Here is a 27,599-nt window from a genome sequence, read left to right on the forward strand (position 1 = left end):
TCCATCCCTCACCAACAGAGCTACCCCACCTCCTCTGCCCACCTGCCTGTCCTTGCTATAGGACGTATAACCCTGAATATTCAGTTCCCAGTCCCGGTCCTCCTGCAGCCAGGTCTCTGTAATCCCCACAATATCATACCTATCAATCTCAAGTGAGCCTCAAGCTCATCCACTTTACTTCTTATACTTCGCACATTCATATATAGTACTTTTAATCCTTTGCTCATCTCAGCTTCCACATCGATTCCTATTACACTTCGCCATTCTCTCCTATTGCTTCGTGAGCTTTCAATCCCGTTAATTCAGGGGTGTTTTTAATTATTCCTATACTCTCTTTCCCTTTAACTCCATCCTTGTCTACCCCATTTGAAACACCCCCCCCACCATTTAGTTTAAAACACCCGTGTAGCAGTGGCAAATCTGCCTGCCAGAATGCTAGTTCCCTGCCTGTTGAGGTGCAACCCGTCCCTTTTGTACAATCCACCCTTACCCCAAAACAGATCCCAGTGGTCTAAGAATCTAAATCCCTGCCCCCTGCACCAGCTCCTCAGCCACACATTCAGGTCCCGTATCTCCCTGTTCCTGCCCTCACCAGCACGAGGAACTGGAAGCAAACTGGAGATAACCACCCTGGAGGTCCTGCTTTTCAGCCTTCTTCCTAGCTCTCTGAAGTCTCGCTGCAGAATATCTTTCCTCTTCTTCCCGACGTCGTTTGTGCCAACATGCACTTCCACTTCCGGCTGCTCACCTTCACCCTTGAGGATGCATTGCATTCGGTCCGTGACGTCCTGGATCCTGGCACCAGGGAGGCACCACACCATCCTTGAATCCCGCTTGTTGCCACAGAAACCCCTGTCCGTACCTCTCACGATGGAGTCCCCTACTACCACGGCTCTGCCTGACGTGATAAAGGGAATAACGAAGAAATGTTGCTGTAGGAGTAGACATTTAAAAGAGTGGAGCAATTGTAATGAGTGATTGCAGATGCATGTCTGTGACTAGCACACAAAGAGTTGCCTAGGTTGGGTGCCATCTTTGATCCACTTGCTGTGTTAAATAAATGTTATGCATTTTAACTCAATTCCCTTGTAGGAAATTACCATTTCCCACAAAGCCCAACTGATGAGAAATTGGTAAATCATCAAATGGTTCTGTGATGGCAAATGGATTAGCACCACCTGCTCCACCATATTGATCATCGTCCTGAGTACTCTAAAACCAAGGACATTCACAAAGAGCTTTTTGTTGAACATATACTGCAGGAAGTTAGTTGTCTCACAATTAAGAATATTTAGCTCATGCTGTGTCTGACCAACATTTCCTTCCCAACCAGCATCAACAGGAAAACAAATCAGTGGAGCTTATACTTACTGTTTGTGGGTTCTTCCTGGCAACAGAATAGATGTGCTTGCCTTCACAATGACAATTCTTGAATTTCTAATAGACAGATGTTAACCATCTTGGTGTTGTATTCGGGTGAACAATAGAAGTTGCTTTATATTTATATATGAGGCATTTTAAACATTCACAAAAAGATAGATTTTCAATTTTTCATCTGGCCACTTTGTATTCAGTGAAATAATAAAGGAACACAAGATGATGAAATTTTCTCTTGTGAAAATGGGAAAAATATCAGATATCTTTATTACAAAATCTATGATTATATTAGCCCCCTATATTAAAAAATCTATGATTATATTAGCATCCTGTATTAAATGCTAAGTTAGCTTGTAACTCCGCAAATGCTTTTCTGCGTTCCATACCAATTTTAGCTTCCTTTTTTATAAATGCCAAACATATGTTTAATATGTTCCGGTGGTCATAAGCAAAAAGTAAATATGAAAAACCTATGAAAAGTATTTGGTCGTTTGCTACTCTGTGTGGTTTCACTTAAAGGTCTTTTGTTTCTTTAAAATCCTGCTGACTATGGAAGTGAATAATTTTAGTTCAGCACTGGAAATTTCTTTAACACAGATATTACAATAAATTACAATTACCCCAGTTCTGATGAAGGATTATAGAACTCTTTCCAATGATGCTGCCTGACCTGCTGAGTTTTTCTATTTTTGTTTCAAAATAAAGCAGAATTTGGAGTTGTAAATTGATTTACCACACATTTCTGAGTGTCAGAGTGGAATTCTCTGTCCCAGAGAACTATAGCGACTAGTTCTTTAAAGGTATTTAAACATGAGGGAATAAAGGACTATGCGGAAGTAAGGCACAAAATAATGGAATAACTCAACGGATCAGGCAACATCTCTGGAGAAAAGGAATAGGTGACCTTTCGGGTCGGAACCTTTCTTCAGACTCACCCGACCTGAAAGGTCACCCATTTCATTTCTCCAGAGATGCTGCCTGGCCTGCTGAGTTACTCCACATTTTGTGTTCATCTTCGGTATACACCAGCATCTGCAGTTCTTTCCCACACAAAGGGCTATGGGGATCTGGAACAGAGGAGAAGCTGAGTCCTGGAGTAAATCTACCATGATTTATTTAAATGGCAGGAAAAGGTTGAGGGGCCTATCTTCTTGTATTAGGAAAGTCAGCATGATTTTGTGTGTGGGAGATTGTACCTCCAAACTTTGATTGAGTTTATTGTTGAAGTAATCAAGAAGGTTGATTATGACAGGGATAATCTAGGAGAAGGAAGGAACTGCAGGTTCTTAGTGCTTAGAACTGCGGTAGCCTACTCCTGCACTTATTTTCTATGTTTCTATGTAACTGCACATGCTGGTTTAAATCGAAGGTAGACACAAAATGCTGGAGTAACTCAGCGGGACAGGCAGCGTTTCGGGTTGAGACCAAGAAAGGTCTCGACCTGAAATATCACCCATTCCTTCTCTCCAGAGATGCTGCCTGTCCCGCTGAGTTATTCCAACATTTTGTGTCTACCGTAGACATAGTCTGTATGGACTTCAGCAAGGGCTTTGATAACATTCCGCATGGCATACTGCTCTGGAAGATTAAATCGCATGGGATCTCGGGAGAGCTAGCTAATGATACAGAATTGACTTCAAGGTAGGATGCAGAGGATGGTGGAGGATGTACAGGACCTGAATTATAAGGAAAGGTTGGGCATGCTTGGAGATTTTTCCTTGATGCGCATGAGGCCGAGGGTTAATCTAAAGGGTTTACAAATTGTGATTCCCTGAATTATGAAGGGAATGGATCGGGTGAATGCATAGACTTCTTCCAAGGGCGAGGGAATCATGAACGAGGGGGCATAGGATTAAGATGAGAGGGGAAAGATTTAAAAGGAATCTGAGGGGCAAATTTTCACACAGAGTGTGGTACGTATATGGAACAAGCTGCCTGAGAATGTAGTTGAGGCAGGTGCAATAACAAGATTTAGGAGACATTTTGACAGGTACATGGAATGCAAAGGCTCAGTGATATGGACCAAATGCGGTCAAACAGGGCTACCTTTGACTTTGGACTTTACTCGACTTTATCTTGCACCAAGATTATTCCTTTTATGGTGTATCTGTGCACTGTGGATGGCTCGATTGTAATCATGCATAGTCTTTCCGCCGCCGACAATAAACTAAACTAAACTAAACTAAACTAGATGCAGCATCTTGGTTGACATGGGTAAGTTAGTTCGAAAGGCCTGTGTCCATGCTCTTTGACTCTTATTAACTTTGGCAGTGATCTTCTGGTGGTAGAGAATTGGAATAAAATTTCTACATGTTTTTTTGTTAAAGAGGATGTATCTGGTAACTTATTAAAGCATTTAGATGACATAGAAAATGGCTCAGCCAGTGTTACAGGAAGATTGGATCAGCAACAAAACTGACAGGAAAATATTAAGAGTAGGTTTGAAGCAGCAAATAAGTCTAATATATTATATTAGAAAAATTGAAAGAGTAGTGAATAAATGTTGAAGAAGAAAAGACAAGGGAAAAATAAGATAATTAGTACGATGCTTTCAGAATTGAACGTAAACAATTGGACGGAAAGTCAAAAGAATACGTGCACATTCATCACCTCTCCCCCATGGTCCTAGCTTTGACCTAATATCCTTTGTACATTTTGGGGCTGAGGTGAAGAGAAATGTCTCTAAATAGAGAGTAGATGTTAAGTGTTGGAATTTTCTGCCTTGTCGTGTTCAGTCACTGTGTAAATTCAAAGCTGAGTGTGATAGAGATTAGAGATTTAGATGATTGAATGTTTTGGGAATCCTTCAGGAAAATCAACATGACATGGGATCAGCCATGGACACTGGTGAAAGAGACAGGAGGGATCACGCGGTCTGCAGCTGCTCTATAACTTGTTAACATCCTCAACAAATTTCTCATATTCCACTTGGGTAGTTTATAGCTCAACAGTATGAACATTGAATTCTCCAATTTTATGCAATAACCCCCACTACCTTTCTCTTTGCTGCATTTTATTATGTTATCTATAATAGTAGAGTATTGTGTTTATAGACCTATTATGCTGCTGCAATTTAGAATTTTATTGTCCTGTTTCCGTGCATATGACAATTAAACACTCTTGACTCTTGAATGACAAATCAGGACTCAAAACATTTCAGAAATGATACAATAATGCGGCTGACTTCATTTTCACAGGCCTTTTCTGATCCAATGATGTGTCTGTGGCTGAAGATTTTTATACATGTATTAACTTGGTTCCACCAAAATGATCAGTGTATGAGCAAGTTGGCCTTGAATTTCTCTCAGCAAGGGGAGAGAATAAAATCTGAAATTCTTGACCCTAGTTTCTACCCACCAGTTGTTTTCTTTCAGCGGGATGTGTGTCTTTGGAACAGTCCTCCTCAAAGCAAAAGCAGAGTTTTTGAATATTTTTTAAGACAGATTCTTGATTAGCAAATAGTTACTGGGAGTAGTTAGGAATGCTGTGTTGAGGTTGCAATAAAACTAACGATGATGTTGTTGAATGGTAGAGCAGACTCGAGAGGTCGAGTGACCTACTCCTGCTCCTAATTTGTGTGTTTGGATGTCAGTACTTAATAATAATATATAGTGAGACAATGTGAACATGAGAGGTTTTAGAAAGAGATTGAAGAAAGAACATGTGGTTCAGCAAAAGATATATCACTCATGCATGAATAGTCTCGACCCGAAATGTCACCCATTCCTTCAATCCAGAGATGCTGCCTGTCCCGCTGAGTTACTCCAGCATTTTGTGTCTATCAGGTTGTTGCTACATGGATTGGGACTACATATATATAGTTAGAAGGTACCAGAGCACTGCCAGTAAATATCGAACCATAACACACAGATGTAGGATTGGCAGGAGGACTGAGTGTGAGTTTCGGGTGCACGTTGTGAAGCATTTGTTTTTCCTTTTACCATATGATTTAATGTTGCCTTTGGCACTATTAAACTTTTAAGACTTTTGTCTCGCATTGAGCACCAAACCATCTGGAGTTTTCATTTGTATTCTAGAATGGAGAAAAATATAGAACTTTGCTTGGATCTTCCAAAACCAAATGGAAAACCATTAGTGCAGATGTCTAATTACACACATGCCTGTTACATCCATATGCAAAGATCACTGGCAATGTATTTTGTAAACATCATGGGTCATTCTGTAGGATTTTCTACTGTTTCTCATTTGCAATGTGAATAGAGTAAACCACCATTTGGAGCTGTTCTTGGGATAAAACTGGCATCTACCTCTATTTAGGGCAGGACTGTCTGGAAGCATTTAGCTGAGGGTCTTGGAGAGTGAAATGTAAATTATTTCTTGCCATAAATCGTAAAATCTCAATTATGTTCCTTTAATGTTCTGGAATGTTTAATTTTGAGTGAGACTGACATTTCCACAAAAGTAATTGCAACTAAAGCTTCTATTTCCAAATTAGTCCTTTTTTTCTGTTTATGAAGAAGAAAAAAAAAAATTAAATGCCTGGTTTCCTGAAGAATGCTCAACCACAAGTCTATTTTGTTACTTATGATTTCCTACTTGGTTTTCTCTTTCCCTCTCTCCCTATCTCTCTTTGCCTCATCCGTTCCCCCCATCCCCCATCCTAGTAATCGCTTAGAGTCATAGAGTGACACAGTTTGGAAACAGACCCTTCAACCCAACTTGCCCACACCGGCCAACATGTCCCAGGTACACCAGTCTCACCTGCCATATCCCTTCAAACCTTTCCTTTCTATGTACCGGTCTCACTGTTTCTTAAACGCTGCCTCAACTACCTCTTCTGGTATCTTGTTTCATACACCCACCACCCTTTGAGTGAAAAAGCTACCCCTCAGAGCTCACCTTCAAGTGGAGAATGCTTTACATCTGCTCTAGCTCTGTGGGTTAGGAGATGGTTGATGAATTGTAGACTGCACACTCTGCCATAGATGATGGAGAGCATAACAGCATGGAAGATGGTAAACTTTTCAGTTTTTGACTGGGTTTCCGCATTTTCCCCGTGAAGAGGCTTGAGGTTCTCAGTTACATTGCAGATGTTTAATATCCATTTTGAGAACTCGCGAGCTAGAGATTTGTATGAGTTACTGAGGATGTTACATTTTCTCTAAAAGGCTTTGAGAACATCCTTCGAATGTTTCGTTTGTTTTCCTGGCAATCTCCATCCACGGCAGAGCTCAGAGCAGAGTGCCTGTGCAAAGAGTCTGGTGTTTGGCATGGGAATATTGCTTCTGTTCATCCGAGCCAACTGAGTATAAATTGAACCAGTGCTGGAATATTGGCCAGGGAGAGGACCTTAACATCATTTTATTTTTCCTGCCAGTGGATTTGGTGTATTTTGCAAGAGACAGCAGTCAATGAAGCCTCTGTAGTGCTTAAGGTGGGTGCCCGCTGTAGGTCACCCACATCTCAGTAGGGATTTTTGCTTCTCAGTAGACCATGAACTTTTTACTGGGTTTGAGTTCTAGATCTTTAAATACTCATTTCCTCAAATTGCAGAAAAGTGATGGGTGCCAAGTTGCAGGAGGTTGCGGGAGGTACTATAACAACAAAAGACATTTGGGCAGATCCATGGTTAGGAAAAGTTCAAAGGGATATGGACCAAATGCAGGCTGGTGGGACTAGCATAGATGTGGCAAATTGGTCGTCATGGGCAAGTTGGCCGAAGGGCCTGTTTCCATGCAATATGACCCTAAGATTCCAAGTAGTCCATGTTTTCTAGGTTCTAGTTGTTTTCTTTTATTGTTGTAGGACTGTGTTATGCTGTCGAGACAGTTTGGCACAGAAATCTTTTATCAATGTTTATATAAGCCCAAATTCTTACATGCCTCAGTGAATTACTCTGAGTTTGGCCTTGAAACAGGTACAAGAACACGCTCCATGACTTAGGCTGTTTTTGGAATGGAGGCAGTGTAGGTTAAACAGTTTCCTGTAGGTTCGCACTGCAGCGGGGAGATACTTGGAGAGGAAAGAGACCATTGTGGTGAGAAAGATTGTGAAAGGTTTTGGAGTGCTGAACGACCTTTTCCCCTGAGTAGAAAAGCTGGCCAAGCAATTTTAGAGGGCAGTTAAGAGTCAACCGCATGAGACCAGACCAGATAAGAATGGCATATTTTCTTCCCTGCATGATATTAGAAAACCAGATTGCAGGGCAGAGAAAATGCAAATGTTGATTCCAGGAAGAAAGGGATTTCCTTGGGAAGCAAAGTTGAGACTTTAGATTTAGAGATACAGCGCGGAAACAGGCCCTTCGGCCCACTGAGTCCGCGCCGCCCAGCGATCCCCGCACATTAACACTATCCTACACCCACTAGGGACAATTTTTACATTTACCCAGTCAATTAACCTACATACCTGTACGTCTTTGGAGTGTGGGAGGAAACCGAAGATCTCGGAGAAAACCCACGCAGGTCACGGGGAGAACCTACAAACTTCGTACAGACGGCACTCGTAGTCAGGAAGGCAGCAACTCTACCGTTGCGCCACCGTGCCACTTTGCTCTCTGGAATTGAGAAATAATATGAGTCGAAATACTGATAAATTTAAAGTTTTCATGTGGGATTGTGTTGGATCAGACTACCAGGATAGATGATGTGAGGTTATTTCTTTTGGTGGGGGAAATGCATGCCAGCATAGTCTAAAAGATTGAGATAAGAATTTGTTATTGGATACCAGGTCAGGTATTTTTATATGAATCTGGTTACCAATCATTAAGTGCAACGAGATTTTTTGGTACATGGGAACTTGAGGATGCTGAGGACAGGGTTGAGGTCAATGATCACATCAGCTATGGTTTTATTCAATCATAGCATTGTCTCAAGGGCCTTTTTTGGCCTTCTTTTGCTCAGACAGTATTCCTTAACTTCCTTGTAGGTTCATATCAGTTTGATCACTGTTGCTCATTTTATTAACTACATTTAAATAATTTAAAACAATAAAACACACAAATAATTAAATATAACTTCGTTTTTTCCTTCACTTGTGTCCCCACAGCGCTCAGTCAACCTTGCAAATCGTACGGTAATCCAACTCAATGCACGATGTAAGATATGGGCGGCACAGTGGCACAGAGCTGCTGCTTTACAATGCCAGAGTCCCGGGTTTAATCCTAATCACTGGTGTGGTCTGGACTGAGTTTGTATGTTCTCCTTGTGACCACTGTGACAACGAAAGATACATCTGGGTGCTCCAAAGATGTATAGGTTTGTAGGTTAATCAGCTTCGGTAAAAATTGTAATTTATCCGTGGTGTGTAGGATAATGCAGGTTCCCTGGTGTGCCTGCTAGAGAATTTCAACAAGCTTCTGGACTTCATTGGAAACCTTGACTGAGAGGTTGCTGGTGGGGATCAGCCAGCAAGGTTGACACCTTCCCCAATTGTGTTGCCAGCATTTTCCAACAAATTCCAGGCCACCGATGATGTTTTCAAGAGAGAGTTAGATTTAGCTCTTAGGGCTATGGGAATCAAGGGATATGGGAAAAAGCTGGAACAGGGTACTGATTTTGATTGATCAAACGCTGAAAGAACGCTGGAAAAGGCCGGTCTGCCCCAACAGTTACTGATGACCTTCTACCGCTGCACCACAGAGAGCATACTGACATACGGCATTTATGTGTGGTATCTCAGCTGCACGGCAGCGGATAGGAGAGCTCTTCAGCGGGTCGTCTGCAGACCGCAGAGGATCATTGGGATACAGCTACCAGCCCTGGAGGACATCTACAACGCACGCTGCTTCAGGAAAGCCACCAGCATCTACAAGGACTCCACACACCCATGCCACCGTCTGTTTGAACTACTTCCATCTGGCAGACGTTACAAGGCCTTCTATGCCTGCACCTCCAGACTAAGAAACAGCTTTATTCCTAGAGCTATAGCTGCTCTGAATCGGACCTGCTGAGAGCCCCCCATGATCTGTCTCTGCCCCCAGGGTCATCTGGCATGAACCTTTTTTGCACTTTACCTTGTTTCCCTTTTTTTCCCCCTCCCTTTGTTGTCTTTGTTTTCGCCGTGATTTATTTATTTTATAGCATCGATATGGAAGTGGCATTCTTAATCTTGTTGTTCTTGTGCAATGACAATAAAAATATTGTATTGCATGATCATATTCAATGGCGGTGCTGGCTCGAAGGGCCAAATGGCCTACTCCTGCACCTATTTTCTATGTTTCTATGATGAGCAGCAATTAATTCACCAGGATGTTCTTGTCAAATTCTTTCCTTTATCATTACAAGTTCATAGTTCCCATTGAGTGTGATCCTTCAAAATATTAAAGATTTTGTGCTTCTTGAAACAGTTGTTTTTAAATTATGTGGGACAATAGACAATAGACAATAGGTGCAGGAGGAGGCCATTCGGCCCTTCGAGCCAGCACCGCCATTCAATGTGATCATAGCTGATCATTCTCAATCAGTACCCCGTTCCTGCCTTCTCCCCATACCCCCTGACTCCGCTCTCATTAAGAGCTCTATCCAGCTCTCTCTTGAATGCATTAGGGACCCTGAAGCTCTCATAACAAGCCATGCATCAAATTAAAAGTGCAAATTATATGTGGCATTATAGGAAGAGTACAGTATTCAGCGACATTAGTGAGGTATTGTTGTGACCATACTTAAATGATTATGGGAATAATGAAACTTGAATCCAGTTTTGGTTACTGCAGTTACTTCACTGTGGGAACGGCATTGGTGTGTCTGATTCAGTCTTTTGATCAATGCCAGGTGATGTATATGTTTTTCTCAATTTTATGTTTTAAGTGTAGTTGATATAATGCAATTCAATAATTTGCCAGTACATTGCAGACGACTAGACTTCGCTGAGTCCACCACTCTCTGCAGCCTCTTGCATTCCTTTGCGTTGGAATTGCCATACCAGACCACAGTGCAACCAGTCAGAATACACTCTGCAGTACACCTGCAGAAGTTTATTAGAGTATTCGGAGACATGCCGAATCTCTTTAAACTTCCATATTTTAAAAAGATTTGGCAGCTCTTTGACATTGTAAAAGCAGGTGATAAAAGTAACCAAGTGAACAATTGGTATTAGGATTCCTGCAAGCAGGTATGGAATGAAGTTTTTTTATCAACTTATCCATCCCTTTCCCATGTTCTCTGTTACCAAACCCAACCTGTTTTCCCTCTTTTCCAGTTTTGATAAAAAATGGTGTGCCTGAAACTCAAAAACCAAAGCCAATAGTTAACACAGCTGTCAGTTATAAAAAACAGAAACAACAGGAAACAAAAGGTCTGAGAGTATATGTGCAAAGATAAAAAGTGTCAACATTTCAAATCCAAGATGCAGGCTCCTTGACCTGAAATGCTAACTCTTCCTGTTTCCAGTACTTTCTGTTTTTATTTTTTTTTAATTTGCTTAACTATTGAAATAGCTGACCCTTGTTCTCAACTGATTGCATCTGATAAAAAATAATGATGGTTACGATTGTATTTCCTGCACTGTTTTTTTGACAAATAAAAGAAATTCACTCCAAGTCATACAGGTTTGTAGCTAATTGGCTTCAGTAAAGATTGTAAATTGTCTAATGTGTGTAGGATAATGTTAGTGTGCAGGGATTGCTGGTCAGCATGAACTCAGTGGGCCAGAGGGATTACAGTATAAACAGTATTATGTTTCCATGGACCAGATCAGAGTTTGACCATGAACCCAGTTGTGAAAGTACCAGCATCAGATTCAAGCTGACATTCAAACAAAAAAAATCACTTTTAGGCACTTAGTCCCATACCACCGGATATAAAGCAAAACATTTTTGTGCAAAATTAATGTTTTGAGACGCGACATCAGGATCTTTTTGCCTAGACCTTTTGTTCCAGATTGTTGCAGTCTCTCTTGTCATGATAAGAATGAAGGATGACTTAATTGAGATCGTAGGATTATAAGGGACTTTGATACGGTCACCAACCAAGTTTCCAGTTGTTAGTAGATCAAAATGTAGATGAAGATCATTCAGGTAAGAAAAACACTATTAAAGCCAGTAAGGAATTTGGAATTGATTAGTAGGACTAGATGTTACAATCCCTAAGGTTTGCACTACAATTGACTGGTGTTGTTCTTGGGGGTGACCACTAGGTGATGTTGCTACCATTCAGTCACATCTTCAGTTGTGTACCTCAACATCACTGGGTGTTTCGGCCTTTTATCACAAGACACCCTCAGTCGAGGCAGGCCCACCGCAGGGTGATCAGACCTGGGTGTGTGTCTTATGGTTAGCCTCTAGATGGCCACGTGGCAGCCCAGACAGTATCTTTTCTTTTCAGCCACAGCCAGTGACTGCTCCGTTCGGCGGCATTTGCAAGTTCTTTGATTGCCCTCCTTTGGGCCTGGCCTGTAACTTCCCTCAGGAGCCTTGCAGTGGAACTGTCTACAAAGCCCCTGCACCCCACCTCCACTGGACGCACCCTAACACTCCAACCTCGCTCCTCTACCTCTACTGCAAGGTTGGAATATCTCAGCCTTTTCCTTTCAAATGCCTCGTCCACAGCCTCCTCCCAGGGGACCGTCAGCTAAATGATGAAAACACGCCGACAGGAGTTGGACCAGAGGACGAGGTCTGGTTGCAGGTTGGTAGCTGCGATTTAAACTGGGAAGGAAAGCCTCTGGCCTAGGTCAACCCGCATTTCCCAGTCTCTGGCTGCGCTCAGTGGGCATGAGTTGAGAGGCGAGGTGGTAGTCTTCCGTTTCTCTCCTTCCCGGATGAAGGATGGGATTTGCGGGAATGTTAGCTGGGCATTGATAGGCATGGCGTTGGTGGTGAGTCGGAAATGAAAAGTTACCCTCAAAATGATCTGAATGTGGAATTTACTACTGGAGAGAGTAGTTAAATTGGTCAGCATAGATGCATTTATGAGGAAGCTAGATAAAGAAGATGGAGAGGACTGTTTTGTTGAACTTTAATAGGAAGAGCTTTCTAAGTAGCGTAAATAGTTATTGCTTTTGTTTATTGTCACGTGTTAAACACTTAAGCATTTAAGTACAGTTAAACGCTTTTATCGTAATCAATGATATTTAAACAGCAGTCCATTTCAGTGCAAAAATGATTACATAATGTTATGCAATTTATGAATGTTGAAGTTACTGCAGAAAGTTTCATTTCCATAATGAACAGAAAGAATGACAACATTTTTTTACTCTGCAGTAGAAAGTCTACATACAGTGCCCTCCATAATGTTTGGGACAAAGACCCATCATTTATTTATTTGCCTCTGTACTCCACAATTTGAGATTTGTAATAGAAAAAAATCACACGTGGTTAAAGTGCACATTGTCAGATTTTATTAAAGGCCATTTTTATACATTTTGTTTCACCATGTAGAAATTACAGCTGTCTTTATACATAGTCCCCCCATTTCAACACACCACAATGTTTAGGACACATGGCTTCACAGGTCTTTGTAATTACTTAGGGGTGTTTAATTGCCTCCTTAATGCAGGTATAAGGGAGCTCTCAGCACCTAGTCTTTCCTCCAGTCTTTCCATCACCTTTGGAAACTTTTATTGCTGTTTATCAACATGAGGACCAAAGTTGTGCCAATGAAAGTCAAAGATGCCATTATGAGACTGAGAAACAAGAATAAAACTGTTCGAGATATCAGCCAAACAGGCTTATCAAAATCAACTGTTTGGAACATCATTAAGATGAAAGAGAACACTGGTGAGCTTACTAATCGCAAAGGGACTGGCAGGCCAAGGAAGACCTCCACAGAAGATGACAGAATAATTCTCTCTATAATAAAGAAAAATCCCCAAGCACCTGTCCGACAGATCAACAACACTCTTCAGGAGTCAGGTGTGGATTTACCAATGACCACTGTCTGCAGAAGACTTCATGAACAGAAATACAGAGGCTAAACTGCAAGATGCAAACCACTGGTTGGCCGAAAAAAATAGGATGGCCAGGTTACAGTTTGCCAAGAAGTACTTAAAAGAGCAACCACAGTTCTGGAAAAAGGTCTTGTGGACAGATGAGAAGAAGATTAACTTATATCAGAGTGATGGCAAAAGCAAAATATGGAGGAGAGAAGGAACTGCCCAAGATCCAAAGCATACCACCTCATCTGTGAAACACGGTGGTGGGGGTGTTATGGCCTGGGCATGTATGGCTGCTGAAGGTACTGGCCCACTTATTCTCATTGATGATACAACTGCTGATAGTAGTAGCATAATGAATTCTGAAGTGTATAGACACATCCTATCTGCTCAAGTTCTAACAAATGCCTCAAAACTCATTGGCTGGCGGTTCATTCTACAGCAAGACAATGTTCCCAAACGTACAAAGCAACAAAGGAGTTTTTCAAAGCTAAAAAATGGTCAATTCTTGAGTGGCCAAGTCAATCACCCGATCTGAACCCAATTGAGCATGACTTTTATATGCTGAAGAGAAAACTGAAGGGGACTAGCCCCCAAAACAAGCATAAGCTAAAGATGGCTGCAATACCGGCCTGGCAGACCATCACCAGAGAAGACACCCAGCAACTGGTGATGTCCGTGAATCGCAGACTTCAAGCAGTCATTGCATGCAAAGGATATGCAACAAAATACTAAACATGACTACTTTCATTTACATGACATTGCTGTGTCCCAAACATTATGGTGTCCGGAAATGGGGAGACGATGTATAAACTCTGCTGTAATTTCTACACGGTGAAACCAAAATGTCTAAAAATAGCCTTTATTTAAATCTGTCAATGTGCACTTTAACCACATGTGATTTTTTCTATTTCAAATCTCAAATTGTGGAATACAGAGGCAAATAAATAAAAGATAGGTCTTTGTCCCAAACATTATGGAGGGCACTGTATGTTCTGGGAATAATTTTGGAAATTTGGCATGGAGTTCCTGAAATCCCCTGCTAATGACCAACCTGTATACCTTATTCTTTAGATGGATTTATTTCTGGGTTTTAACAACAGCCTTCTCTTCAACACCATCCATGTACATCCTTAACTTGTTTCAGTATTAATTCTTGAGTTAGTTTATTGCTCAGGTTATCTTGATTTTAAAAATTGATGATCTAACAGGCAAGGGAGAGAAAATAATGTTTGATGATTGTAAATAAACATACAGGCCAGACTTAGTAAGTTTGACCTGAAGCAAGAAAAGTGTTTTTTTGACTTTGTGATGCTTTATCCCATGTCATCTCAATTAATATCTCCTAATATTTTCCGACATTTGACAAACATGTCTTTCTCCTTGTCTCCATAGTCTTAATCAATAGCTCCCCATCTCCTCTCAGCTATCCTCTCATATCTTTATCATCTATTGCCAGGACTGTTACAATGCTTTTAATGTCAACTAATTACATGTGTCATCTTGTATCAAAGGTTGATTTTTTTAGTGGTCTCCTTGCATATCTCTGCAGATCTGATTTATTCCAAACCTGAAGACTCATAACTCCACACACTGCTGCCATCACTGATCTCTGTTAACTTATCCCAAGGCTCGTTTGCTTGAAAGTCCTGGTTCTCTTTCTGAATCTCTTTTCCTCCATTCACTCACTTGACAGCTTCACTGTTTTCATAATCATAGATTCGTACAGCATGTCCATGCCAACAGTGGTGTCAATACACACTAATCCCATGTTCTTGCATTTTGCTCATTTTCCTCTTCTTTTCCTATCCATGTACCTGCTTCTTAAATGCTGTAATCATACCTGGCTCTAACACCTCCACTGGCAGCTTGTTCCACATATCCACCATCTTCTGTGTAAAAAAACTGTCCCTCACATCTCCTTTAAATATTTTCCCTCTCATCTTGAACCCATATCTTTTAGTTTTATTCTCAGCTGGATAAAGACTATGACTATCTACACTATCTATGACCCTCATAATTTTATATAACTCTCTTATAGGGTTATCCCTCAGCCTTTTGAGGTCCAACAAAATCTATCCTAGCTTATCCAATCTGTTTTTGTAATCAGTGCTTTTTTTTCTGATGTTACGAGCCAGTGCAGTGTTTTGGCACCTCTGATAAGTTAAACCTCATTATTTTGTTTTCCGGCAATGTAACATGTATGTTTATTTAATCTTGCATACCAGCACTTTTTAGCAGACTAAAAAGCACTGCCTCAAAACAAAACCCTTCAGTCCAGGCAACATCTGGTGAATTTTGTCTGTACTCTTCATTAGAACAAAGAAGAGTACAGCACAGGAACAGGCCTTTTAATCCACAATATGCGTGCTAAAGTGAAAACAATAACAAGTTAAGCTATGCCTACACATGATCCATGTTCCTCCATTCCCTGCATATCCATGTACCTTTCCAAAAGTCTCTTAAATGCCTATTGCATCCATCACCATCTCTGGCAGCATGTTCCAGGCACCCACCATTCTCTGTGTAAAAAAAACCTGCCCCCACACATCTCCTTTAAATGTTATCCTTCTTACTTTGATGCTATGCCCTCTAGTCTTTAATATTTCCATTCTGGGAAAAAAGATTCAGTCTGTCTATTCCATCTATGGTTCTATCACAAATCCCCTCAACCTCCGAAATCAATTCAATTTTGTCGACCCCATCTTTGTAACTAATACCCTCTAATTTAGACAACATTCTGCTAAACCTCTTCTGCACCCTCTCCAAAAACTATACATCTATCTTGTAATGGAGGAATCGGAACAGTACACAAAACTCTAAATGTCAACTAACCATAACCCTGTAAAGCTACAACATGCCTTCCTGTTTACGACATCCTTTGCTTATTTTAGTTTTTACTAGAACAGGGTGGACCCATTGGGTCCAAACCTCTCTTGAGGGAGCCACTCAACCCAGCCCTGGCCCCGGGCGGACATTGTGGTGGGTCCCGCCTCTTCCGCTCTCCTCCCCCCCCCTCCTCATTGGCCGCCACTCCCTTCACTTGGGATGGTCCTGCTCCTGGTGGCCATCTTGCACCCCCCCTCATTGGCTGCCACTACCGTCACTCAGGTGGGTCTCGCACACGCTGGCCACCTTGAGCACGGCAAGTGGAAAAGGGATTTAAGGAATTTTTTTAAGTTTAAAATGCCAAGAACTTTTAAAATATTACACCAATTTGAACAAAACTTGCTACTGCTCACCCCAGGACTTCTCCTGCGGGTCCGGCAACCGTCCCCCAACTGACGACACTCACCCACTACATCCCCCCTCAACCCCTCTTTTCCTCCCCTCCCCCCCATCCTCCCCTGCCCCCCCTCCCCTCGCCCCCTTCCTCCCCTGCCCCCCCTCACCCACTCCACCGCACCTCATCTCCCCTTATCCCCCCTCCTCCACTCACTCCACCTCCACTCTTAGGGGGTCTCCGGCACTCCCTCCCTTTCCCCCATTCCTCCCTCCCCCTCCTCCCTCCCCCAGCTCCCTCCCCCCTTCCCCTCCCCCCTCACTCACCCACTCCATCCCCCCTCAACCCCCCTTATCCCCCCTGCTCCCCCCCACCAACTCACCCACCCCATCCACCCTCAAAATCAGAGGGCCCCAACTGCGCAGGCACAAACCATTTGGGTTCTGCGCACACGCGGATCCGGCGGCCATCTTGCGTAAGTAACAGGTCACAAACCCGTTGCGTTCTGCGCACGCGCAGATCCAGCGAACATCTTAAGTAAGTAACAGGTCAACGGGCCCCAACTGCGCAGGCGCGGACCCGTTTGTTCTGCGTACGTGCGGATCCAGCGGCCATCTTACGTAAGTATCAGATCAACGGGCCCCAACTGCGCATGCGTGGACCGAAAAAGTGTTTTTTTTAACTTTAAAATGTGAATAACTTTTAAAATATAATACCAGTTTGAATGAAACGTCCTCCAGCCCACCCCAGGACAATGGTGGGCCTAAAATTGTTGCGCTATCGTGTACCGTTTTGGCTATATTTCAGGATCAAGCAAACTGATAAACCAACAAGATGAGAGTTTTAGTCATATATAGAAGATAGATTGCAACCTTAAGATGTTCCTTGTGAAATGTAAGGAAATAAATCACATCAATGTCAAATGTTATTCCTGATCTCACCAATCTTAGAACCACAGAGAAATTTTTAAAAAAGGATGTTAGTTTTAAACTCATCCTGGCACCATCAACTCCATTTGGTGAAAATAAATCATTTTTAGATTCAAAATATGTTTTTCTTATTTCAGAAATAACAATTGTTTCTGGCTCTTTCTGAGAACCAAAATTCAGTAAATTGTAGCTCTAAAAACATCAAAGCCCAAACCTCATATAAAATTATAGTATGAACGTCGACTTCTCCAACTTCAGATAGATCCTCTGTCCCTCCCTTCCCCTCCTCCTTCCCAGATCTCCCTCTATCTTCCTGTCTCCACCTATATCCTTCCTTTGTCCCACCCCCGACATCAGTCTGAAGAAGGGTCTCGACCCGAAACGTCACCCATTCCTTCTCTCCCGAGATGCTGCCTGACCTGCTGAGTTACTCCAGCATTTTGTGAATAAATCGATTTGTACCAGCATCTGCAGTTATTTTCTTATATTTTCTTATAAAATTATAGTATATTCTTTTAAATGAATGCCAAGTTATGCTTACAATGATATGTTCCAATTTTACTATATCTTGATAAAAGCCTGATCAACCAAACTGTCATATCTGATTACAGTATTTTGCAAATTAGCAGACATGACAAAACTCATGTCTTGGGCAAATGCAACTTAGTGACAGGAATGTAAGAATAAAAGTATAATATGGAAAACATAGTGAACATACATATTCATCATGCTTTGGGATAGTGGACAATTAACGTCTGAGTCTGGATTTATTTCACAAAATGCTGGTTGCATCTACCAAGTCCTGCGAAGCTGCCACCTCTGACCAACTGGTCAAGGTCATATGCCCATAGTAAAAACAACAAGTTCTTGGGAGCACACGGTATCTCTGCTGAACTTCCGAAACTTAGCGGTGAGGAGCTTCAGGCGCGAATGCACAACCTTATTTTGTTTCTTTTCCCAGAAGAGACATGCAGGGAGATCTTGGAGATGCTGTAATGCTAATTGTCAAGAAACATGGGGCGACAGGTTAATTTCTGATCAAATTATGTTGAACTGCAGAAGCAAAAGTCATTGTTTTACTTTTCTCAACCACCTCCTCCAAGTGGCCTAAATTGCAATGTGGGTTCTCAACATTAATATCCATAGTGACCTTTGTTATCATTATTTTGTAAATAGTGCAAGTAACTCCTTACTGCATTCACACTAAGGCACTAAACAAAATATATATGAAAAGAAAGACTTGCCTTTATCTAATATCTATAACAATTTCAGAATATCCTATGATGCCCCAGAGCCAACAAAGTATTTTATAAAATGTAGTCATCGTTGTGTTGTATGGAAATATAGCAGAAAGTATGTGGAGAAAAAATTTAAACGAATAATAATGGTAAAAGTAACCAAATATTACACTTTAATGATATTAGCTGAGGGAATAAATTTTGGCCAGGGCTTCTTCATCTCTGCCTGAAGTCACATGAAGATGTGCGTCCATCTGTGAGTAAACATGGGGCGACAGGTTAATTTCCTCCAAAACACTGTACCTTTAGCCACAGAGCTTTGTTATATCACTGAAGTGCCAGTGGAGGTTATGTGCTCAAGCCTGTGGAATGAGATCCGAATCCACGGTGGGCTGACTCAAAGGTGAGAGGGCTGCTGTTGAACCTCACCTTCCACCTTTCCCACAATCATTTCAGGCTAAATTCTTCTACATTTCTGAATTATATTTCTGCAGCATTATCAGTTTTACTTAATCATTGTCACAAATGATTTGTTTTATCTTGGCTTCTTTGGAAAGCAGATTCTATTCTTCCCTAACTTAGTTTATACTCTCCACATTTCCCATCAACTTCACTTGTCGTCTGCAATGAGGGTCTAGCGCTTACCTACATCTGAAGGTTAGTTTATATTGGCCAATTAACCTTTAACCGCACACCTTTGGTATATGGGAGGAAATCGGTGCATTCATAAGAAACCCACATGGTCATCGGAAAAATGTGCAAACTCCACACAGACAACAGTGGAGGTCAGAATTGAACCCAGCCCACTGAAGTTGTGAGGCAGCAGTTCTACTAGTTGGAACACTTGCTAACCTAAGGGGGGAAACAATTTACATCTGGAGCAGGTTTTGTAAAGTAATGAAGAGATCACATTTCTCACTAGCAACATCTGTGAGTCCTGTACCGTGTTATCATTAAAGAATTTAATACTTTTCCCTTATGTCTATTACATTGCTTCAGTAAATTTATTGCGCTGCAGCGGTGGTGCTCTGCCGTCTCATTGAGACTGCAGCAGGACTGTGGTAAATACCAGCGGTTGCACTCCACATCCTAGACTGCCTGTGAACATTACCATGGGAGATCCACTAGTTTATATACATTTGACTACAGCCAAAGGTTTTAATACTATATTTAACTTAGCCTCTAGCTGTTTTCTGGCAAGTGAAAGGCATATTATAAATGTTCCATTCTGTATTAGATTTGTGGGCTAACCTGAAATTTGTTTTTCCCTTCTGTTTGTTGTCTGTCAACAGTCTAAAAATGGTTACATTAAATTGTGCTTTGCATATAACTTGGTGGTGCTGCTTTTAGAATGTCAAAGTGTCTTATTTTAATTAACTCAACAGTTGTATTGTTATTTTCAATTTTAACTGAATTTGAAATTAGACTAACATTTGTACAGATTTGTTTGAGAGAATTTTACTGAGGAATTTATGTATCTCATGTTAAGTCATCACATTTTGTGTTTTGGAGAAGACTGCTGTTCAGAATTTTGAAACATAAACTTATCGGGTAAAATTTTGATTTTGATTATTAATTTGAGAACGTAAAATGGAAGCAAGCGTAAACCATTCAACCCCAGATACTGAAGTATCCATGATACAATGTGTTCCCCTCCTCACGGGAATTTCTTTGACATTAATGGATACTGAATGCCTGAAGGAAAATCCAGATAAATCCAGTGGGTAGCTATTGTAACTGAATGACAGGACTTCAACCAAGGGACCAGATGCCAGGAAGTGAATGCAACTTTCTGTTTTTTCATTTTTTGCAATGCTCATACAGCTGGAGAGGCCAGCATTTATTGCCCATTTCTAATTGGTCTTCAAAAGATAGTGGAGAGCCACCTTCTGCATGCCTCTTGGTAAAGATACGTCTACAGTGTGTTGGGTTTGAATCTCCCAAGATTAGACCCAGGGATAATAAAGGAACATTAGTACATTTTGAAGTCAGGATAACATTGATGCCAAGTCATAAACTACATGTTTCACACACCCACTATCCTTGTCCTATGTGATGGTGGAGGTCAAGGAATCAGGAGTTGTTTTCGGAGACATTTAGGTGAACTGGTGCAGTGCATTTAATAGATGATGCATGCTTCAACTGCTGTGTATTGTTGGTGAACTGTAGATAATTCACAGTTGCTTTTCAAGTAGACTAATTTTTCCTGGATGATGTTGAATTTATTGGAAGTGCACTCTTCCAGGTTTCCTTCACACTTCTGAGTTGTGCCTTACAGACGGTGTAAGGATTTTGGGGTGACAGGAGGTGAGTCAGTTACCACAGGATATACACCGTCTGACCCGTTCTTGTCGCCACAATATTTATGTGGCTGGTCCATTTGAGTTTCTGGTCAATGGTAACCCCAAGGATTTTAATGGCGGGGTCTCCGTGAAGGTAATGCCATTGAAAATGAAGGATTGGTGGTTAGACTCAAGTATTAAAGATGGTCATTGCCCAACATTTTTGTGGCACGAATGAAATTTGCCACATTTTAGCCATGTCTGAAAGCTGTGTATGCCTTGTTGCATTCAGACATGGGTTGTTTCATTTACAGGGGATTTGCAAGTGGAATTGAACCTGGTGCAATCATAAATAAACATCCCCACTCCTGATATTATGATTGAAGTAAGTAGTTGAAGATGTTTGAGCAAGTGTTGCTTAATAGCATTGTTGACAACCCCTTCTTTCACTTAGCTAATGAATGAGAGGGGCTGATATCCTAGCATTACTTAGCCCAAGAAATCGAAGACAAATTTCTGCTCCAAACTCAATAAACCTTATAGAATGTTACAAACTGAGTATGTATTCAGAGCAATCCTGCCTTTTTTTACTTGTATGACTACAGTATATAATGTACTACAGATATTTAAGAGGGGACCAGTGATTTTCATGGTCTATAATTGATTAGTTCCAATCAATTTCAGGTATTTTAACATTCCAAATTATAGTCATATCATTTTTAAGAACATGTCTTATTTTGACAAAATAAACATTTATTTTCCTAGTGGATCGTGTGCCTATAAACATTGCAAACAAATATTCTATTCTGTTGGGGAAAAGAAATATGAATATTTTAAAATTAAAATTCTAAATGTCATTAAATGTGTCATTAAGTCTTCTGTTCAAAGAAGATTCCAAACATCACAGGAAGATGGGGATACTCTCTACATGACATATGTGTAGTTTTAATTAAGACATGCTGCAACCTAAATTATAGTCTGGTAAAAATTGCATGCTTTACAGTCTGTGTCTGAGAAGGCATTTCGCAACTGTAATATGACATGAAGGAGTACAAAATAAGCTTTGCTAACAACACTCTCTGCATATATAAAAAGTGAGTCTAGACTATTTCATCCTTCAACTCAATTTTTTTTTTCCTGTTGGCACCACCTAATGGTCAGTGTAAATGGAATATCATAAATAAGTTCTTTAATGTGGCCTGATTTTATTATAGAGAACATCCATAAAATGTCATTTATCACTAAAATCAGTTTTCTGACCTTAATATTTTTAATATTTCAATTACATTTTGTAAAATGACTACTCAACCTGTAGGTGCATAAGTCGATGTTATTTTCTGTATTTTGGTCTGCCTTGATCCTAGATGGCTGTCTTGAGCATTGCCCAAATAAAAATGTTTTTAAAAATTGCTCTTGAAGCTTATCATGACAAACCTATTTTGGGCTGAAAGAGCTCAAGTGTTGCTCATTAGAATGACACAATTAGCAACAGGTTTCTCCAGACATCAAAATCAGAGTTGAGGATTTGACTGTAGATTTTGGCCTAAAGCTTTAACTCTATTTGACGATTTGTGTGCTAGTCACAGAAGCACATCTACAAACTCATATTACAATCGCTCCACACTCTTAATTCTCTATTACTACAGCAGCATTTCTTCCCTTACACTGTAAATGGATCGACTGTAATCATGCATTGTCTTTCTGCTGACTGGCTAGCACACAACAAAAGCTTTTTGCTGTACCTCGGTACACGTGACAATAAACTAAACTAAACTAAAATGCAGAGCAAACCCTTGGAACTGGATAGATCAGGAGAATGCTATTTGATATTATCCACACATGCTTTTATATATGTTTCTCATAACTTATTCATGTAATGGCCAGAGCTATGCACAGTCAAACAGAGCAATGATTAAGTAATGTAGGAAAATAACTGCAGATGCTGGTACAAATCGAAATGCTGGAGTAACTCAGCAGGTCAGGCAGCATCTAGGAGAGAGAAACTCTGTAACTCCCTGGTCCACTCGTCCCTTCCGTCCCCTTCCTACCCAAACCACCCCCTCTTGAGATGCAACACCTGTCCCTTTACCTCCCCCCTCGATTCCATCCAAGGACCCAAGCAGTCTTTCCAGGTGAGACAGAGGTTCACCTGCACCTCCTCCAACCTCCACTGCTCTAGATGTCAGCTTCTCTACATCGGCGAGACCAAAAGCAGGCTCGGCGATCGTTTCGCTCAACACCTTCGCTCAGTCTGCCTTAACCGACCTGATCTCCCGGTGGCTGAGCACTTCAATTCCCCCTCCCACTCCCAGTCTGACCTTTCTGTCATGGGCCTCCTCCAGTGCCATAGTGAGGCCCACTGGAAATTGGAGGAACAGCACCTCATATTTCGCTTGGGCAGGTTAACAGCCCAGCGGTATGAACATTGAATTCTCCAACTTTAGATAGTTCCTCTGTCCCTCTCTTCCCCTCCCCCTTCCCAGTTCTCCCACTGTCTTCCTGTCTCCACCTATATCCTTTCTTTGTCCCGCCCCCCTGACATCAGTCTGAAGAAGGGTCTCGACCCGAAACTTCACCCATTCCCTCTCTCCTAGATGCTGCCTGACCTGCTGTTACTCCAGCATTTTGTGATACCAATGATTAAATAAGGACATTTTCCCACTATCAATAACACTAAAACTAGTGCAAACCAAAAAATGCAGCAGAATTTAATGATTTTGATTCAGATTTTCAATAGCTACTGTTTCTTTTAACATTTTCAACCTGTATCTAAAAGTTCTTCACTAAGCTCTTGGGTGAATGAGCCTAATTTAGCTTGCCTTTCATGATGCCCACTGTATACTTTTCTAACATTTTCTAACTTCTGTTGGAGGTATTATTGAACTCAGCAGAAAAAGCTCCTATTCTTGTGCACCATCCACTAACTTTCAAGAAAGTATATTTCAGTGTTACTGCTTCTGATCCAGTAATCCTCAAAGGGGAGAGCATCCAGTATTTTAAATGAATTCCACTCAACAAAAGAAACCGTAAAGAATCCCTCCGAAATTTGACTGTTCAAAGAAATTGGTTGCCTTTTTACCAGTGTGACATGATGATGTGCAAACCATGATTCAAACCATGCAATATTCAACCCTCAGTGCAGCCTTGAGTCAAGCGAGGCTCAGATATAATATATTCACAAAATGCTGGAGTAACTCAGCAGGTCAGGCAGCATCTCGGGAGAGAAGGAATGGGTGACGTTTCGGGTCGAGACCCTTCTTCAGACTGATGTCGGGGGTGGGACAAAGGAAGGATATAGGTGGAGACAGGAAGATAGAGGGAGATCTGGGAAGGAGGAGGGGAAGGGAGGGACAGAGGAGCTATCTGAAGTTGGAGAAGTCGACGTTCATACCACCGGGCTGCAAACTGCCCAGGCGAAATATGAGGTGCTGCTCCTCCAATTTCCGGCGGGCCTCACTATGGCACTAGAGGAGGCCCATGACAGAGAGGTCAGACTGGGAATGGGAGGGGGAATTAAAGTGCTGGGCCACCGGGAGATCAGTTGCGTTAATGCGGACCGAGCGCAGGTGTTCAGCGAAGCGATAGATATAATATACATCCACTTAATCATTCTTGCCTCAAAATTGCATGTCCAGCAGACTTCCTTTAGATTATCATTCATGGAAAGCTGTTCAAACTCTTGCCTCCACCCGAAATCTTCCAAAATCCAGTCATTCAATTGCAGGACTGATGATGATTGTGTATGTCAGAGGGTAAGCTGCAAGTTGTCATCAACCTTGGTGCATGTGACAATAAACTAAACTGTAACTACGGTAACTTATTCATTGACGCCTATGAGAGATGTGGCCTGCCATTAAATAACTGTAAAACAACGGATTTCTTCCATCCTACCCTTGGTGTACAACATCACCTCCCTATATAAACATCCACAATGTAACACTGAAAAATGTGGATCTCTTTGGGAGTCACTTCTCAATAAAGGCAGACATTGATGATGAAATCCACCACGATCTCCATGTCAAGAGTACTTGGCTGTCTGAGGAAAGGAGTGTTTGAAGAACAAAACCTCAAGCTCAACATGATTGCCAGGCAGTTGTGATCCCTGCCCTTCTGAATGCTTCCGAGACATGGACTACTTACAGCAGGCATCCCAGAGCATTGGAGCGGTCGGTGCCATCGATTCTGTCTCCACAAATCGTCCAAATTCACTAGCTGAATATGTGAACCAAAATCAGTGTTCTCTCCTAAGCCCACTACCCCGACATTGAACTCCTCAGTCAGTTCAGAGGTGAAGGCCATTTTGCTCAGCATCAGGCTTTACTTTTAGACTTTAGAGATACAGTGCGGAAACAGGTCCTTCGGCCCACCGGGTCCACAACGACAAGCAATCACCCCATACCCTAGCACTATCCTACCCACTAGGGACGAAGAAGGGAAACATGGAGATAACCTGATGTCAGTTTAGGTTGAGGTTCTCCATGATTGATAAAGTCCAAAGACTGATGAGGTATCATAAATGAGCAATAGGCATCCTGTGGACGGATCATTCTGGACAGAGCCTTCAACAAGAAAGAAGACAGCTTAACTTAAAGATAGCAGCATCAGGACTGTTTGTGAAGATTAGAGACAACGCTTCATTGATAAACCCCTGACAGTGGCTCATGCTCTGGTAGAGGGTTATGTCTGTGGTTGGGGCCCCATGTTTCTCTTAAATGCACACTTATGCTGGAATATCACAGCGACATTATGAATCACGTGGTGCCTGCCAGTTGATGCAACCTCCGCGGATCCAGCACCTCCATAGCCCGCAGGGCACTGCACTAACACGCACCTGCATGCGCTGTACATACACGGAGGACAGTTGGTTTTCAGATAAAATCAATCATGTGGCCCATAACATAGTTGCTCCACTCAGGAGAATTTCTAGCTTGTGGTTTCTTCCATCCGATTTGCCAAACAAAATCGTGACTCACAAAGATCTTGTTTCACCCAGAGGAATTTCATTTCTCAAAGGTTAAAACCCCGTGGTATGGAGAGGACAAGTGATCCCTTCTCCACCCACCATAACTGTCTTCAGTGTTCTTCAATGAAGTAGAAGAGGCTATGAAGAGGCTTCTGATCATGGTGGACAGTGAAACCAAATGCCATTTTCAGTTATTATATCTATGATTTCCTGTGATCTACTTTAGATGAAAGATTATTTAAGAGAGGGTGTGACCGAAAAGAGAAAAAAAAACCTATAATTTTGGTAAACATGTGCCATACTGTACCTTCATTCGTCTCAGAAGCCCTGTCCTAATTCTAACATGTGGTTAGTCTGACTGGTATTTGTTTTCGTGCCTTTTAGCTTTTATCCACTACTGGTTTTTGAGGTCCATTGGCTTGGAGGAATTCCAGAGTGGCATCCAAACCAGCCCAATTATATTACCATTTTGAATTTTAATTGACTTTATTGTTACATTGGTATTAGCAAAGGGATGTACTTAAGATGTTGGAATGAGAGGGTCTAGTGAAGAACATTTTGTAGATGCATTCTTTATCATGGAAGTTTATATTCATGATTTTGACTTGTGCAAACAAAGTGAGATCTACATGGATTAGAAACAGAGAACAGCCGATGCAGGTTAATACATAAAAAAACACAAACTGCTTGATTAACTCTGCAGGTCAGGCAGCATCTCTGGAGAACATGGATGGTGACATTCTAGGTCAGGACCCTTCTTCAGACTGACACCAGTGGGAGGTGAATCTGTGGAATTCAGTGCCACAAAAGGCAGTGGAGGCCAAGTCTTTGGGTATTTTTAAAGACTTATTTTTCAATGACTTTGATTGATAGGTTCTCGATCAGTAAGCATATCAAAGGTCATGGGGAGAAGGCAGCAAAATAAGATTGATAGGGAAAGGTAGATCAGCCATGATTGAATGGTGGTGTACTCTCGATGGGCTGAATGGCTTAATTCTGCTCCTATGTCTTATGAACTTTTGAACTCTCCATGATCCCAGGGATGCGGCCTGATCTGCTGAGCTATTCTGGCTACTCTAACTCTCTGAATTTTTGGGATCTACAGATATATTGTTTTGCAACACAATGCAACTGGTAGATAAAAGATCTACAAGAGCAGACTTATTTTTCAATGACTTTGATTTTCTTCTGACAAATGATCCTAGACCTGATACGTTAACTGTATCTCTTTGCACAGGCACTGAGTGTTTTTAGAATTTTCTGGTTTTGTTTCAGATTTCCAACATCTGTCATTTTTTTTAAATTGTGCTTTGGTTTTTCTTTGTGGCCTTTATCATTTCTGTCAGCATGTCTCCAGCACACACAGGCATCTTCCTGTAAGAATTTAAATATTTGAGATATTCTGTTGATTTTTAATCTAGAGCCATATTGTTTCACAGTTCTAATTGTGACTTGTTTAAACCCACTTTACCTAAAACAAGGAAAATCTGTTTTGAGCTGGAAAGCAGGCAAGCCTGATAAAACTCTGAAAGCCTGAAACATTACAGTTGATGCTACAGAACTTTCCATTTCCTCTGTGACTTTTAGCACATGGTTGCAATTTTTTTGCATACAACCTCATCTGTAAATCTGTAAATCTAATGTGCCTGTCCTGCCTCATTTAAAATGTAGTGATGAAACAGCAACTGATGGAGGTGTGAACTTCTCTCAACCCCATGGGACGACCCATAACTTTTACAGTATTGTAAACTACGT

At 41.4% G+C, this 27,599-nt stretch overlaps 2 protein-coding genes across 2 annotated transcripts in view; one reads left to right on the forward strand and one right to left on the reverse strand.

Moving 5' to 3' along the window:
• The window catches only part of nt5dc1 (5'-nucleotidase domain containing 1), a 434,656-nt gene that overhangs the window by 212,741 nt on the left and 194,316 nt on the right, over positions 1-27,599 (forward strand). The window lies entirely within an intron of this gene.
• The window catches only part of LOC144593817 (uncharacterized), a 174,952-nt gene that overhangs the window by 81,087 nt on the left and 66,266 nt on the right, over positions 1-27,599 (reverse strand). The window contains exon 8 of the mRNA XM_078399936.1: positions 1,101-1,212. Coding sequence (XP_078256062.1) covers positions 1,101-1,212 — 112 coding nt within the window. The remainder of the gene's footprint in view (positions 1-1,100; positions 1,213-27,599) is intronic.

This window comes from Rhinoraja longicauda, chromosome 5 (assembly GCF_053455715.1).
Source record: "Rhinoraja longicauda isolate Sanriku21f chromosome 5, sRhiLon1.1, whole genome shotgun sequence".
NCBI lineage: Eukaryota > Metazoa > Chordata > Chondrichthyes > Rajiformes > Arhynchobatidae > Rhinoraja > Rhinoraja longicauda.